Source organism: Macaca mulatta, chromosome 9 (genome assembly GCF_049350105.2).
Source record: "Macaca mulatta isolate MMU2019108-1 chromosome 9, T2T-MMU8v2.0, whole genome shotgun sequence".
Classification (NCBI taxonomy): Eukaryota; Metazoa; Chordata; class Mammalia; order Primates; family Cercopithecidae; genus Macaca; species Macaca mulatta.
The window spans coordinates 79,059,536-79,075,141 of record NC_133414.1 but is presented as its reverse complement, the minus strand read 5'-3'; the positions used below and the strand labels follow the sequence as shown (position 1 = coordinate 79,075,141).

The following is a 15,606-nucleotide window of genomic DNA, read 5'->3' as shown; positions in this document are numbered from 1 at the left end:
AGCCTGGGCGACAGAGTGAGACTCCGTCTCAAAAAAAAAACCCACCCTGGCTCCCTGGCTGCCAAAGTTGTTCCCCAGAGACGCGGTTCCAGTAGGTAATGTGTCTCGGGAGGAGGTCCGGAGCAACTTGGGCAGCCCTGCAGTGCTGTGAGCTGTCACATAAAATAGGACCCAAGCAAAGGCTGCTTCCTGGGCTCTTTCACACCCAGCCTAGAACGGCTTCCAGAACGGAGTGTGTGTGTGAGTGTGCATGTGAGTACACATGTGCTCTCGTGTGTGTATGCATGTGTGGGACACATGTTCTCAGTAGCCAAGACCCCTCTCTCTCTCTCTCTTTGAGACAGGGTCTTGCTCTGTTGCCCAGGCTGGAGTGCAGTGGTGCAATCATAGTTCACTGTAGCCTCAACCTCCTGGGTTCAGGTGATTCTCCTGCCTCAGCCTCCTGAGTAGGTGGCACTACAGAGATGCACCACCACGCCTGGCTAATTTTTAAATTTTTTTGTAGAGACAGGGTCTTTGCTCTGGTGCCCACGCTGGCCTCAAACTGCTGGGCTCGTCATCCTCTTGCCTCAGCCTCCCAAAGTGCTGGGATTAAAGGTGTGAGCCACCATACCTGGCTGCCGAGACCGCTCATCTCTCTTCCTTCCCATTGTAGGGCAAGCTGATATTTCCATTCTCCAGGAGGACTTTCCTGTTTTATTCAACAACAGACATCCATTGAGCAGCTGTGGTTTCTAAGTGTGCACCACTGGGCTTAGAATTGTTGGTGGGCTTGGGAGGGGTTTAATCTCAACTCCAGCCTCACCGCCTCCCTCACCCCCTGGGTAATCCCCAGAGACCCTGTCTCAGTGCCTGCCTCTCCCATTGTCCCGATTGTGGTTGTTACCAGAGATCCCTGTTTCTGCTGCAAGGTCCACTTCTGAAATCCTGACTCCAGCACCCTGCCTGGCACAAGTAGGGGCTCCACAAATGTCTTTCTAGTGAGTGGATGGAGGGAAGGTTGAGTAAATCATTGCATAAATAAATAGGAAAGCCTGACTGCACTTTCATTATTTAACGCTTTTGGTACTTTGTCCACATTGTTGGTCTTCCAGGACGGGGCATTCTTCTGCAGCAAGCTAAAGAGCCCTGGGTCAGGGGTTGGAAGCTCTGGCTCTGCCAGTAACTCCCTGTGGAACCTTGGGCAAGTCACTTTGGCCGCCTGGACCCCTGTTTTTCCATCTGTCACCTGGAATTGTTACCCTTGTTCTGCGTGCTTTGAGGGATGGTGGTGAAGACCAGTCTGGGGCCCACGGGAGGTGGGATGGGGTGTGTGGGGTGTGCAGGGTGGCTGGGCTGCCAGGCAGGCTCCGTGGGCTACATGCGGGCACAGTGGGCCTCTTGAGGAACGAGACCGTGTCCTCTCAGTGTTAAATCTCTGTGCCTGGCCTAGAGGTGCTGCTGAACAGCGTCTGTTGAACTCATGGCATGCAGAGTGGCCCACGGCACCAGGTCAAGTCCCTTCACACTTTGAAATTACTTAACAAAATATGATGTCACCTTTGGAAAATGGGTTACCCGTATGGATTGAGGGCGATTTTCTCCCTTCCAGAGGTTAGGTACTTCCTGTGCTGGGGTCCCAACGCTGGGCTGGCCTGAGGATGCAGTTTGCAGGGACTCGGTGGAGACCCACCACACACAGTGGCTGCTGCTGCACTTGGGAAGAGGGTGGGCTCCCGGCCCTGGAACCTGCCCTTCAGCCACTGGCCGTCTTCGGGGACTGTCACTTGCCTCCCCAGCCTGGGCCCCACCTCAGCTGGAGGCAGAGGTCACCAGGCCAGGTTTCTTTCTTTTGAGTCGGTGAGCGAGGGGATACCAAGGAGGCTTTAGGCTTCAGTAATGGCAGGGGGTGGCAGGGTGGGGAGAGTTGCTCTCTGGCTGGCTTGATGAAGACCCTGAGCCTGGCCTTGTTGGCTCTTCCTCTTTTTTTTTTTTTTCTTTTCTTTTTTTTTTTTTTTAGAGACAGACTCTCGCTCTGTCACCTAGGCTGGAGTGCAGTGGCGCAGTCATGGCTCACTGACTGTAACCTTGACCTCTTGGGCTCAAGCCATCCTCCCTCCTGAGCTCCCAGGCCTGAGTGGCTGGGACTACAGGTGCGTGCCACCACACCTGCCTCTTTTTTGTTATTCTTTTGGTAGAGATGGTCTCCTTCTGTTGCCTGGGTTGTTGGCTCTTCTTATTTCTCCTCTGGGGCTGTCTTCTCCTGAGCCTCAGCTGCGTCCAGGTCTTCAAGTGTGTGGCCTCCCCGGTGGACCCGAGGCCTGGGTTCCTGCTTGGGCTCTATTGCCTACTCTTCATGTGACCCTGGCAGGTCATTTCACCTCTTTGACCTCAGCCTCCCTTTCTGAAAGGCAAAGGGGTTGGCATAGGCAACCGAGGTGTCCTGTGAAGCTGGGATGAATGAAAATGCAAGATGCACATGATTGTCATTCATTGATTTGACAAACAGTTATTACACACCTACCAACTGCACTGCGCTAGGTGCTGGAGATGCCACACAAACAAAGGGCAAAAGCCCCCGCCCTCATGTAGTCTGTACTCTAGTGAGGGAGACCTGTGGCAGGCAGCACACACATCAGGGCTGTGGTCTGTTGGACAGCGCGGTGTCCATTGGGAGAAGCGGAGCCTCTAAGTGTCACAGGTTGTAACTATCTGAGGCTGGTATTACATGGTTTTTTGTTTAGCAAAGGTTTAGCAAAGAAGAATTTGCTTACTAAAGAAGGTAAAGGGCTGGTTGCGGTGTTTAAAAAAAAAAAAAAAAAGTAAAGGCACATTTTTAGAGAAAGTATGTAAAAGGTAAAGAAAGGCAGATTTTTAGAGAATGTATGTAAAAGGTAAAGAAAGGCAGATTTTTAGAGAAAGTATGGAAACACGTTGCAAGGGTGCAGTGGGCAAGTTAGCAAGAGAGAAGCTGGTTGCAAGGAGACAGAAGCTGGCGGGGAATTTTTTTTTTTTTTTTTTTTGAGACAGAATCTTCCTCTGTCACCCAGGCTGGAGTGCAGTGGCGTAATCTCCGCTCACTGCAGGCTTCGCCTCCCGGGTTCACGCCATTCTCCTGCCTCAGCCTCCCAAGTAGCTGGGACTACAGGCGTCCGCCACCATGCCCGGCTAATTTTTTGTATTTTTAGTAGAGACGGGGTTTCACCGTGTTAGCCAGGATGGTCTCGATCTCCTGACCTCGTGATTCACCCGCCTCGGCCTCGCAGAGTGCTGGGATTACAGGTGTGAGCCACCGCCCCTGGCCAGGCTGGGGATTTTTTAGGACAGCGCTTGTGCTGTTTGCTGAAGAGAGCTTTGTGCAGTACTGATAATGCCGAAGTTGCAGTGAGCTAAGTTGCATTTTTCTATTAGCCGAGGGTCTGGTGATAGCTGGACACTGGAAGATTGTGTCATTTGCGTAGGAGGGCCGTGTCCTGGACCATGAAGAAAGGCAGATTTGGAGCTTATCTGCTTTCTCTGTTTGCTTTTTCCTGGTCCTGCCAGCCTGACTCCTTTCCCTAATTAGGACTCCACAGTTAGGAGGTGCCGACGGGGCGGTATGAGGGCTTGCAGTTTTAAATAAGTAGGGTGGTTAGGCAGGGACTCCATGGGAAGGTGGCGTTGAACAGACCTGAAGGAGGAGCCGTGCTGGCGTCTGGGGGAAGAACAGTCCAGACAGAGGGTGTGGCTTGTGTGCGGTCCCCGAGGTGGGAGCTGCCTGTGTGTTTGAGGAGCAGAGCGAGGGAACGGGAGGGCAGGAGAGGAGGTCAGAGGTTATGGGGACAGGAGGCAGACTGTAGGGCCTTTTCTGGGATTGCTGGGACTTTGGCTTCTACTCTTGAGTGCAAAGGAAGAAGTTGCAGGGTTTTGGGCAGAGCCACCCACTTACTGTTTGTAGAGTCACTTAGGTGCTATGTTGTAAATAGACAGCAGGGGGCAGGAGAGGTGGCAGAGGACCAGCCAGGGGCTGTCGCTGAGCAGAGGGTATCTGGGACCAGGGTGGTGAGAGGTGGTCAGCCTCTGGAGGTGTTTTGAAGTGGAGCCAGTGGGGTTTACTGATTGGCCGTGGAGTTGAGAAGGGCGAAGTGAAGGAGGAGTCCCGGGTTCTGGCCTGTGTACCTGGGAGGATGGAGTTGCCACGGAGATGGGCAGGCTTATGGGCGCAGCAGATTTGGGGTGCACTCAGGAGGTTCACTGGGACATGCTTTGTGGGTTTGGGCTGCCTGACCCTTATCCATGTGAGGCACTTGAGCCGCTGACATGTCCCAGTCTGCAATCCTCAGAGTCTGTCTAGGATCTGGATTCAAGATGATACTAGAAGCCATGAGCCAGCACAAGAGGGGCCTGGGGAGGAGTGCTCAGTGAGCGCCTGCTGCATACCAGGTTCTGTGCAGACCCCCAGTGCGGTGGGGAGAAGGGGGTGGGGTAAACCTGGTTATGGGCTGGTGCCCGCCCCGGGTTTATGGTTGTTTTGAGACAGCCCCTGCCTTGATGAAGCAATTAGAATCTGTCAAGGTGGAATTTAGCGCAACTTTTAATTGAAAGGTTCGGCCTGAGGGCAGAGGAGACTGAGAAGGGCAGGGCTGTTGGGCTAAAAGGCTTGGAGCAGGCGGCTTCACTTTGGGAGAGTGGGGGGCTTATCATAGGCCTGGAGGAAACCCAGCCAGGCAGGAGGAACAGTGTGGGTGAAGGTACAGAGACAAGAGTGAGCAGGGAGTGGTGGGCTTGACTGTGGCCAAGCAGGGGAGGGTGGTAGGAAGAGCTGGGTCTTGGGGTTCATCTCCCAGCTCAGAACTCTGAGTTTGGGCAGGATGCCTACTGTTTGAAGGGTTAATTAAGCATGTGCTAAAACAAACAAACAAAAAACAACCTTGCTGAGCCTCATCTGCAAAATAGGATGGTCTCGCCTCCTTCACAGGGTTGCTAGGAGAATGTGTTAAGGTCTAATCCTCAGGTCAGGATGTGACATGCTTGACCCGCAGGTGGCACTCAGTAGACCCCAACACTCGTGCTCTGCTTGTGTGGTAGCCTGGGGAGGCTCCCCAGCCCTGCCTCAGTGGGCCTTTCCCTGGTGGCTCGGCAAATAGCAGAGCTTCATGAGAGCCCCCGCTGGCAACGCTGGGCTACCTCGATGCCAGGTGGGCTGGAGGTTTGAGAGGCCCGAAGTACCCAGTGGCCCAGCCACCTTTCCTGGCCCTCTTCTATTTTAGGGCTCAGTCCAATGGGTGAGGAAGCCTCGTCCGGCTCCACCACAGCTAATGACAGCCTGGCCTGCCAGGCCGTTTATAAACAACTCCACTATTTTTATCGACAGGAGGTGGCTGACCCATCCTCCTCCCCAGGCAGTGGTGCTAACATGGGACGGTGTTAAGGAAACCAGGGCCTTGACAGGAAGATGGGCGTGTGTCTCAAATCACAGACCTGTGATCCAGCAAGACGTGCCCTCGAAACCTTCTGGGGGTGGGGGTCAGGCGTCACCTGTACACAATGGTCTGAATTCGGAGATAATTCTGCCTTTGCCAGTAGAGCTCAGAAGGAGCCACTCCACCTCTCACCCCAGAGAATCTTCCTCAGACCTAATCCTTACCCGTGTCTCTTGCAACAGGCATCCCCATGGCTGTGGGAGAGGATGGTGCTGGTGTGGTCATGTCCATGGCACAGAGCCAGAGCTGAGGGCGTTTCACGCCCATAGCACATTGCCTCTGAGCTCTTTAATTGAAAGTAGTTTAGAATGGCTCTTGCCCAGTGGAACTGTGGGTGATTTCCTTTCCTTCCTTCTAAGAAAATGTTTTGAAGTAGGCTCTAGGCTTTGGGATGGAGCTTGGGGAAGGATAGAAGCAGCCTAAGGGGGGCCGGGCGCGGTGGCTCATGCCTGTAATCCCAGCACTTTGGGAGGCCGAGGCGGGCGGATCACAAGGTCAGGAGATCGAGACCATCCTGGCTAACACGGTGAAACCCCATCTCTACTAAAAATACAAAAAATTAGCTGGGCGCGGTGGCGGGCGCCTGTAGTCCTAGCTATTCAGGAGGCTGAGACAGGAGAATGGCGTGAACCTGGGAGGCGGAACTTTCAGTGAGCCGAAATTGCGCCACTGCACTCCAGCCTGGGGCACAGAGCGAGACTCCGTCTCAAAAAAAAAAAAAAAAAAAAAAAGCAGCAGCCTAAGGGGTGGGGTGGAGAGCAGCCAGTTGCATTGTGGTGCAGACCGTCCATCCTTGCAGATAGGCAGGGTTGCATTGTATTGGCTGCGGTTTATATTTAGGTAAAATCTTTTTTGTTGTTCACTCCTCAGTCTCTAAACAAATCCTGCCCCCAGTGGCCCCATCCCTTCTGCGGCAGCCACAGGCCATTCCCATCCTCAGATCCCCAGAAGCCCTCACTGGCCTCTGTCTGCAGGGCCAGGCCTTGGCTTGGCCTCCATACCCACTCCAGGCCTGGCCTCTCACCTTCACCCCTCTCTTACCGCCATGAGCTCTTCCCCCTCTGTCCACCCTGGGAGGGGGTACTCTGGGGACTCATCTCATTCTTGGGCCCCCTTCCTGCCTTTCATGCCCTCCCCCTCTCAAGACACCGTTCCACCTCCTCTGTAGACCTCACCCACCCTGGATGTCCCCTCCTCCTTGAGCCCCGCTCTCCCCTTTCTGTCATCCTGGAATGCAGCTGTTCTGGCTGCTTTGAAATGATTTCCATCCCCTCCGGGCACGGAGGGCAGGGCCTGTGAGTAGTTCATCTTTGCATCCCCAGTTTGTGGCTGGGTGATAGGCATGGTGTAGCGGCCCCTCCCTGCTGGATGGATGAGTGGATTAGTGAGCTTTCTGTGGTGCACAGGTGCCTTCTTATCCCTCACTTTGCTGAGAAATCCTACCTCCACAAACCTGGGGCCTGTGACTTTAAATGGCAGAACCAGGACCTGAACCCAGCTTATGGGACTCACGTCTCCCAGGGAGTCACAGTGCTGGCTCTAGTCCCCTCGCCCCTCTTGGGCACAGCCCACTGTCCACCTTTCACCCCTGCCCCCATCTCCAGGGCCCCAGAGCTCCTTCTGGGTGGATGGGTGGGCAGGCTTTGCAAGTTACCGTCCACTCTGCGACCCTGGAGGCAAAGACAGCAGAGGCCGTGGAGGTAGAAGTGGGAGGTTGGGGACCACAGGCCCTGCTCAGGCTACTCCAGCTCTGATTCTTGGGACTGTGGGCCATGCCACGTCTGAGGCCGCAGAGCCCACCCCAGGGCTGAGGAGGAGATGCATGTAGTCTGACGTCGTGTTCCTGTGCGGAAGGGCTTCCAGCTGCAGCCCAGCTGTGAGGCGAACAGCCCTTTCCGGCTCCCAGAGGCTGGGTCTTTCTGTGTCCTCGCACAGATGTTCCTGGTGCCCGAGGGATGACCCCTGTGCCACGTCCTTTTCCTGGAGCAGGGAGAGCTGCTGTGGGTCTGGGGGGTGGGTGTGAGACGAGGTATGGCCTTCACTCTCCAAACTCCACTTCCATAGCATGCAGGGGAGGGTGCTGGGTGGGTGACATGTCTGTGAGGGGTGGAAGGAGCAGGGTGGGCAGGGTGCCCTGTAGGAGAACCCGGCTGTGCATGTCTTGGGTCTTATCCCTGGCCTGTGGCCTGTCCCCTGACCCCCCACATTGTGGAGAACCTAGAAAGGACTCTCTTTTAAGTTCCCTTCCTCCTGAGCACAAATCTCCCATACGTCTTCTGTTAACGGGTCACTTATACTCTCAAGCCTTCGATGGCTCCCCAGTACTGAAGCCATAGTGTGCAACCCTGGCTATAGAGAGTCACCCCGAGGGCTTTTGACAACCCCGATGCCCAGGCCACACCTTGCTAAGATTCTCATTGGATTGTTCTAGGTGGGGCCCAGACATCTGCATTTTAAAGTTGCTCATGTTTCTCATGGACAGCAAGGTTGTGAACCGCTGACCTGGGGATAAACTTTCTAGGTGACACAGGTGGCTTCCATAATAGATCCAGCCCAGCAGAATGGCAGAACCACCTCTTATCCCTCCTCATTCTTCCTCCAGCCAGGCCAGCCCCTCTCAGCCCCCATACTCCAGGCACCAGCCTCACCTCTGTGTTTCCCCCATCTGGTCCACATTCTGTCTGTGCAAATCCACCAGGCCTCCACGGCCCAGTGGCACTCCCACACTCTCTGGGAAACCTCTCTAATTGACTTTGCTGTCCCTCTCGCCCCAGCACGTGGCCTGGTGCCATTTCCCGTGAACATGCTTAGGCTTGCTTGCTTAAAAGATCGATGCCCCACAGTCTCCCCTGCACTCACACCTCCTCTCCCAAACCCTCTCCTCAGCTGCTTCATCTCTTGCTGCTCGTCGGCCAGGTAGCCTTTCTTGTTACCTGTCCCCAGCCTTGGAGAGGGTGAGGGCTGTACGTGTACCCCTTTCACTTTTGGAAGTCACTTAGGGACCTTTGGGCCCAGAGGCTAAGATGGGGTTTCTCCCTTTCAAGGCTGGAGGATGAACTCACCCACCCAGTAGGCCCAGTGCAGGAGCGGGTCAGTCGGCGGGAGGAGGTTAATGTGCATCCACACGGCAGAGCCCCAAGAACGCAGCCTTAATGACCCCTGCCATCGGCGCCTCCCAGGCCACTGGTCAGAGCACTCATACCCTCCCTGCGGGAGGCCTGAGGGGCTGCAGAGAGAGGAGTGAAGCCTTTCCTCTGGTCCTTGGAGGATTGGGAGTTGGCAGGAAGTGGCAGTAAGGGTCCTCCCACCCTGGACATGGATCCTGCCATGTGGGAGGGCCTCAGCGCACCTCAGGCACCGTGGAGGGTATCTGCAATGAGCTCTCCTGCTGTCCCCGTTCACCCCTCAGAGCAGGACAGTGCTTGTGATTCCATGACGAGGAGAGGGAGGCCGGGAGGCCGGCCATGCCTCTCAGGTGGGAAGTGGGCTCCTGACCCACAGCCCTGGCTTGCTCGTCCTGTAAGTCAGGTGGTGGCAGTGCCCTTGGCTCTGAGGTTGGATCAACCTTGGCGCTCAGGGCAGCGGGGTGGTATGTTTGTGTGTTGGGGGCACACTGACCCCCCACACTGACCGCACCCTGTCCTGTCCTCCAGGCAAAGGCAGCTAAAGAGGCGCAGGAAATGCGGAGGCTGCAGCTGCGGAGCCTGCAGTACCTAGAACGCTATGTCTGCCTGATTCTCTTCAATGCGTACCTCCACCTGGAGAAGGCCGGCTCCTGGCAGAGGCCCTTCAGCACCTGGATGCAGGAGGTGAGGGGAGGCTGAGGCCGAGAGGGCCTCTTTAGCTACCTCCTGCAGATGGAGCTGGGTCACAGCCGTGCTGTGCCCGTGACAGGCGGGAAGAGCTTCCATCCCCCTTTCTGCAGAAGGCTTCTGTTTGGCCAAGAGTTTGTCTGATCTGACTTTGGGTCCCGAGCAGTTTGTCTGCGCCTGGCAGGCAGTTGATGAGTTTGATGAATGAACAGATGAATGAGGAGGAGGGAGGGACAGAGTGGTGGGGGACAGAGCAGGGCAGCCTTTGGGACTGGGACCCTGTAGCACACATCAGCACAGCCACCCTTGCGTGGATGGCGGCTCTGGGCACTTCATGCCCACAATTGTGGTCAGCCCTCACCTGTGCTCTGCGAGGTGGCCCTGCCCCTTTCTCCCTCCAGCCATGGCCTTGTACCAGTGAGCCAACTCCTCCACAGCTGCTGGCCTTAGCACTAACATGGAGGGGATGTGATCCTGTGGGTGCCAGCCCCGAAGGCTGCCGTGGGGACGTGGGGAGACACACAGTGCTGTCTGCTGGAGCCTGTACTAGGCGGGTCTAGCACGGTGTGATTGTTGCTCTCCCATTTTACAGAGACGGAGACTGAGCATAGAGAGGGTGGGTGACTTGTTCAAGGTTGGTATTAGGGCTGACTGATTGGCTCCAGAGCCCACCATATCCTGACCTAAGACACCACCCTCGCTGTCCAGCCTCCTGGATCCTCTCTGTTTGGCCTCCTGGCTCGTCTTCCACTTGGCTGTTTTAGAGGCAGAGCTGCCACCTTGGCACCTCTAGGTCAGAAGAGAGGCCTCCTTCCCTCCTTGGCAAAGCGGCCTGTAATTACTCCTCTGCCAGGAAGCTGGCCCCTCCAGACCTCACCAGCAGATCCTGGCAGTTCTAATCTGGACTAGAGGCTGGAATTAGCTCCTGGGAAGTGGGTGGGTGGAGAGCAGGGGCTGGTGACCCGGCCAGAGTGGGCACAGGAAGGGTACGGGGACTGAGGCAGGTGTGAGGTGGACTCAGGGCTGTGAAGGAGTGGAGGCAGAGTGGCAGGCTTTGAGGGTGGGCCTCAGGTCGTCAGGTGGAGAAGCATTTGAAATGCCCCCGGTGCATGTGATGTGTGTTGAGTCAGGAGACCTGATGTGGTCACACCAAGGCCATGTCGGGGCCACCCTCTTGAGCAGGCCTGGGCTCAGCTTCCTCTGTGAGCCCCTGGGGAGGGGTGGAGGTGGAAGGGGATGAGGACGCTTCCTGCTTGGTTCTGCTTGGAGAGCGGAAGCTGGGGGAATCTGGGGCTGAGAGGAAGCTTGATCCCCTCCCCAGCTGAATCCCCTACTGGGGGAGGTCAAGGAAGGAGGGCTGCCAGTCCAGGCCGAAGTGTGGGTTCCATCCTCAGGGGACCTCAGCCCCTCTCTCCTGCGGATGAGTGGAGGGTGGCAGTGAGGGTGGCCCCAGGGCCAGAGCGGGATGGACCCATTCCTTTGTTCTAAGTGGAGGCTGCACCCTCCCCACCCCCAGGACGGTGGAGAAAGAAGGGGACTGGTTGTGGATGGTTTGAGTCTGGCGCCAGGGTCTGGGCTGCTAGGCGACAGGCCTGAGCATCCAGGGGGGCCAACTGGGGCAGAGGCCATAGCCTTACCTGCCCCTGCATCCGTATTCCTCCTCCAGCCCTCTGCAGGCCCGCTCCTGGGCGTCCATGCAGGAGCATTGAGCCACACAGGGCCCAGCGTGTGCCCGGCCTCCCTTGCTGCTCTCTGCATGGAGCACTCACTGTCTGCCCAGTACTTCTGTACGTGTAGAGTCCTCCTCGAGACAGTCCTGTGAGGTAGAGCCTTTTCCTTCCTATGAGGAAACTGAGGCCCAGAGAAGTTAACAGAAGTCAAGGTGCAAACTTGTTCAGGTCACCAAGTTCACGGGCCACAGACTCATCTTCAGAACTCAGTGGCCTGAGTGGCATCCTCCCTCCCCTGAAACACTGCCCTGCCTCTGCTCTCCTCCCAGGTGGCATCGAAGGCTGGCATCTACGAGATCCTCAACGAGCTGGGATTCCCCGAGCTGGAGAGCGGGGAGGACCAGCCCTTCTCCAGGCTGCGCTACCGGTGGCAGGCGCAGAGCTGCAGCCTCGAGCCCTCCGCCCCCGAGGACTTGCTGTAGGGGGACCTACTCCCTGTCCCCTACCCATAGGGCCCCACGCGGGCCTGGGGTGTCTGAGGTGCTCTTGGCTGGGAGTGGCCCTGAGGGGTGCTGGTCTTGAGGAAATGATTCCCCTGCTTCCTAGAGAGACTGGGCGGAGTTGGGAGCCTTTTTAGAAAGAACTTTTTATAGGACAGGGAGACAGCACAGCCATCTCTTGCAAACCACCAAGGTGTGTGGCTGACCTCCAGGGAGCAGCACTCACTGGAGTGCTCACAAGGTGCACACTCTGCTGTGTGCATCTGCAAACAGGCTGGCGTTTGGCCTCCAAGGAGCTCACTCCCCCAGTTGCGAGACACTGTGGATGTCTTTGTCCTCTTCTCCCTGCTCTCAGATTGGCCTGGCAGCCCCTGGCACAGAGCAGACCCGGCCACTGGTAGCTCCCCACTTCCTTACTCCTGCTGCTCTGCCATTGCCGCTCCCCTTCTTGCTGCCCAAGCACTGCCCTCGGGCGTCTCGAAGCCTGAGGTGGGTGGAGGGGACAGTGTTCTGGATAGACCTATTATGTGAAAGGCAGCTTCACCCAGTTTTCTGGACTCTCATGCTCGCATCTCCAACCTGGGAGACTGCAGGAAGAACACCTACCTGGCCTGGTGGGGCTGGCAGGATGGTGGAGGTTTCTCAAGGAGCTGGAGACCTTGGGGAGCCCCTCTCGGGGAGGAAAGAGCTTCCAGGATGCGGACGCAGCACAGTGGAAGAGGCCTGCTCCACTTGCCTGGGAACCTGGGCAGGAGGCACAGAGGAAGCCACGGCCTGGAGCTGCAGCTCCCCCGGCACCTCTCCCTGTCCCAGCGGCCCAGGATGGCCTGGTGCCCCCACCTGCTGCAGCAGGAGCCCCAAGGAGTGCTGGCCAAGGGCGGTTGCTGGGGTGGTCCTCATGGACAGTGAGGTGTGCAGGGGTGCACTGAGGGTGGTGGGAGGGGATCACCTGGGTTCCAGGCTGTCCTTGCCGAGCATCTTTGAGCCTGCCTCCTGGTGGAAGCAGAAAAGGCCAGACCCTGCTGAGTTAGAGGCTGCTGGGATCCACTCTGTCCACACAGCGGGAGGGCTGCTGGGAGCAGGTGGTAGAGAAGTGCCATGTTTGAGTTGAGTCTTGCAGCTCTTCCAGCTGGGGACTGGTGCTTGCTGAAACCCAGGAGCTGAACAGTGAGGAGGCTGTCCACCTTGCTTGGCTCACTGGGACCAGGAAAGCCTGTCTTTGGTTAGGATCGTGTACTTCTGCAGGAAAAAAAGAAAAAAAAAAAAAAAAGGATGTGCCATTGGTCATGATGTTTGAAAAGAGGAGGAGGCCGAAGTTGTTCCCATTTACCCAGTATTGGAAAATATTTGACCCCCTTGGCTGAATTCTTTTGCAAAACTACTGTATGTCTGTTCACTACCTTTTCAGGTTTATTGTTTTTATTTTTGCATGAATTGAAAGTTTTAATTTCTTTGCAGACAAGGTCTAGATGCGGAGTCAGAGATAGGACTGAATGGGGACGGATCATTTGTATTCTCATGGTTGGCTCTGACTTTCAGCTGAACTGGGACCACTGGCTGATCACATCACCTCTCTGCCTCAGTTTCCCCATATCTGTAAAATGGGAGAATAATACTTGCCTACCTACCTCACAGGGGTGTTGTGAGGATTCATTTGTGACTTTTTTTTTTTTTTGTACAGAGCTTTTAAGCTTTAAAAACAGCTAAATGTGAGTGCACCTGGCTGCTAATGCGTCTCTAGTGTCAGACGTTCTGGAACTGTTACAACAGGCTGGGGTACCTGCCCCTTCAGAGTAAGGGTGGGCGGGCAGAGTGGGTCAAGAGCACCTGCTCTTGGCACTTCCAGCTCTAGAGCGGTCGGGTTTTTGCAGACACGCGTTCCCAGTTATGCCTCACCCTCTTAAACTGGATGTCAGACTGAGCTCCTCCTTGAAGAAAGCAAAGGAACCGGTGAATTCTCGCTAATGTATGAAGGACTACTGCATCTAGGGAAACGGTATAGAGCAAAGTGGAATTGGGGGCCTGTGAAGAAACGTGGATCTCAGCCTCCACTTTCTCCCCTAGCCCGTGTGGACCCCATTGGACCCCTTCGGGCGCCTGGTTGATTGAACACACCTCACCCCTGGTTGAATGCTGGCATTTAAAGAGGCAGTGGGGAGGGTGGGGTAGAGAGAGCACTGACTCCAGGCCTCTCCCCCGGCGCTTGCAGGGTTAGGGGAACAAGGTTGTAGTTCTGAGGTCAGCTGGGGGGGCAGAACGGAACCGAGAGCCCCCACCACCCCTAGAGCTGGTGCTCTCCTCAGACTAGGAGAGAAGGCCCCGGGGATTCGTCCCCAGCCCAGCAGGGTATGGAAGTTGTCTTTTCTGGGTCCTAGAATGCTCTGTGTGGCTTCCAGACACCAGTGTAGAGCTGTGTACACCGGAGTGGGGGAGGGTGGGAGTGGGGTGGCTCTGCAGTTCTCTCCCTGGGATGTGGGGAGGGGCTGGGTGGAGACACACAGGAGTGAGTGGGTGTGCCTGTGTGTGTCCCGAAGTTGCCCTGGGCCTGCTCTAGCCTGTGGGAGAGCGCTTAGCAATGACATGAGTGGCACTGACCCACATTTCAGTGGCTCCTGCTGGTCAGCATCGTCTCAGCCCTCTTGTTAAATGAGTGAACCCAGCCCAGCAAAGGAGCAATCAGCAGAGTTAGGGAGCCTGCCGAATGGGAGACGGCATTTGCAAACCATCCATCTGATAAGGGGTTAATATCCCAAATCCAAAGGAAACCCAAACAATACAATAGTAAAAAAGTAACTCAAAAGAACACACATAAATGACCCACAGGCATGTGAAAGAAATGTTCAGTATCACTAATCACCAGGGAAAGGCCACTGGAAACCACCTCACACCTGTTAGGATGGCTGTAGGAAAAGATGGAAGAGAAGTGTTGGCGAGGATGTGGAGACAGGTAACCCTCGCACCCTGTTGGTGGCATTGTCGGTTAGTACACACGTTCTGGAAGACACTGGGGGGGTTCCTCAGAAAACCAAAAATAGGACTATGTATGATCCAGCCATCCCACTCCTGGGTACACATGCAAAGGAAATGGAATCTGTGTCAGAGAGGTGTCTGCACCCCATGTTCACTGCAGCGCTATTCACAGTAGCGAGACATTCGACCAGTGTGTCCATCAGTGGATGAATGGATAAAAAAAATGTGGTCTGTATACAATGGGACACTATTCTGCCTTTAAAAAGGAAATCCTGGCCAGGCGCAATGGCTCGCATCTTTAATAATCCCAGCACTTCTGGAGGCCGAGGTGAGTGGATCACTTGAGGTCAGGAGTTCGAGAGCAACCTGCTCAATATGGTGAAACCCCGTCTCCACTTAAAATACAAAAATTAGCCAGATGTGGCGAGCGCCTGTAATCCCAGCTACTCAGGAGGCTGAGGCAGGAGAATCGCTTGAACCCGGGAGGTGGAGGTTGCAGTGAGCTGAGATCGCGCCATTGCACTCCAGCCTGGGCCATGGAGCAAAACTCAGTCTCAAAAAAAGAAAGAAATCCTGTCATTTGTGACAACACGAGTGAACCTGGGGAACACTATCATAAGTGAAATAAGCCAGGCACAAAAAGACAAATATCACATGATCCCATATGTGGAGTCTAAAAAAATCCAACTCAGAGTAAAATGGTGGTTACCAGACGCTGGGGTGGAATGGGGTGAGGTTGGGGAGATGTTGGTCAAAGATCACAACATTTCAGTTAAGAGTAAGATCAAGGGATCTATTGTATATCATGTTTCCTACAGTTGATAACAGTGTTGTGTATTTGAAATTTGCCGAGAGTAGATTTTAAGTGTTCTCGTAACTTGGTAGCTATGTATCACCAAATGATAAGTGTGAGGTAAGGCGCATGTTAAATATCCTGACTTAGCCACTTCACAATGTATATATACCACAAGACATCCTTTTATACACCATAAACATACACAACTTTTACTTATCAGCTCATTTTAAGAAAGTACCATTTAGTCTGATATTTCCTCTGTGTTAATCTAAACTAGCAATTTTTTTCTTTTTTTTTTTTTTTTCTTTTTTTTAAAGACAAAGTCTTTTTCTGTTGCCCAGGCTGGAGTCCAGTGGCGCGATCTCGGCTCACTGCAACCTTCGCCTCCTGGGTTCAAGCGATTCTCCTGCCTCAGCC

General features: G+C 55.0%; 2 protein-coding genes across 7 annotated transcripts in view; both read left to right on the top strand.

Moving 5' to 3' along the window:
• Positions 1-13,141, top strand: part of PALD1 (phosphatase domain containing paladin 1) — a 110,409-nt gene extending 97,268 nt beyond the window's left edge. For 4 of the 6 annotated variants that reach the window (XM_028826536.2, XM_015147454.3, XM_015147453.3 and 1 more), the window contains exons 19-20: positions 9,095-9,250; positions 11,253-13,141. In XM_028826536.2, coding sequence (XP_028682369.2) covers positions 9,095-9,250; positions 11,253-11,405 — 309 coding nt within the window. In that variant the 3' untranslated portion in view covers positions 11,406-13,141. Of the gene's footprint in view, positions 1-655; positions 1,044-9,094; positions 9,251-11,252 lie in introns of those variants that run through there. The other 2 variants (XM_077946652.1, XM_015147455.3) reach the window with 1 other exon arrangement.
• LOC100424564 (uncharacterized) lies at positions 11,749-13,141 on the top strand. Its single transcript, XM_002805692.4, has one exon. It carries the CDS (start codon positions 11,749-11,751, stop codon positions 12,532-12,534), a length of 786 nt encoding a protein of 261 aa, XP_002805738.4. The 3' UTR covers positions 12,535-13,141.
• Positions 13,142-15,606: the final 2,465 nt, after the last annotated feature.

What these genes read in the sequence shown, in the direction of transcription:
- LOC100424564 (XM_002805692.4), top strand. Translation starts at nt 11,749, where the DNA reads ATGTCTTTGTCCTCTTCTCCCTGCTCTCAGATTGGCCTGGCAGCCCCT.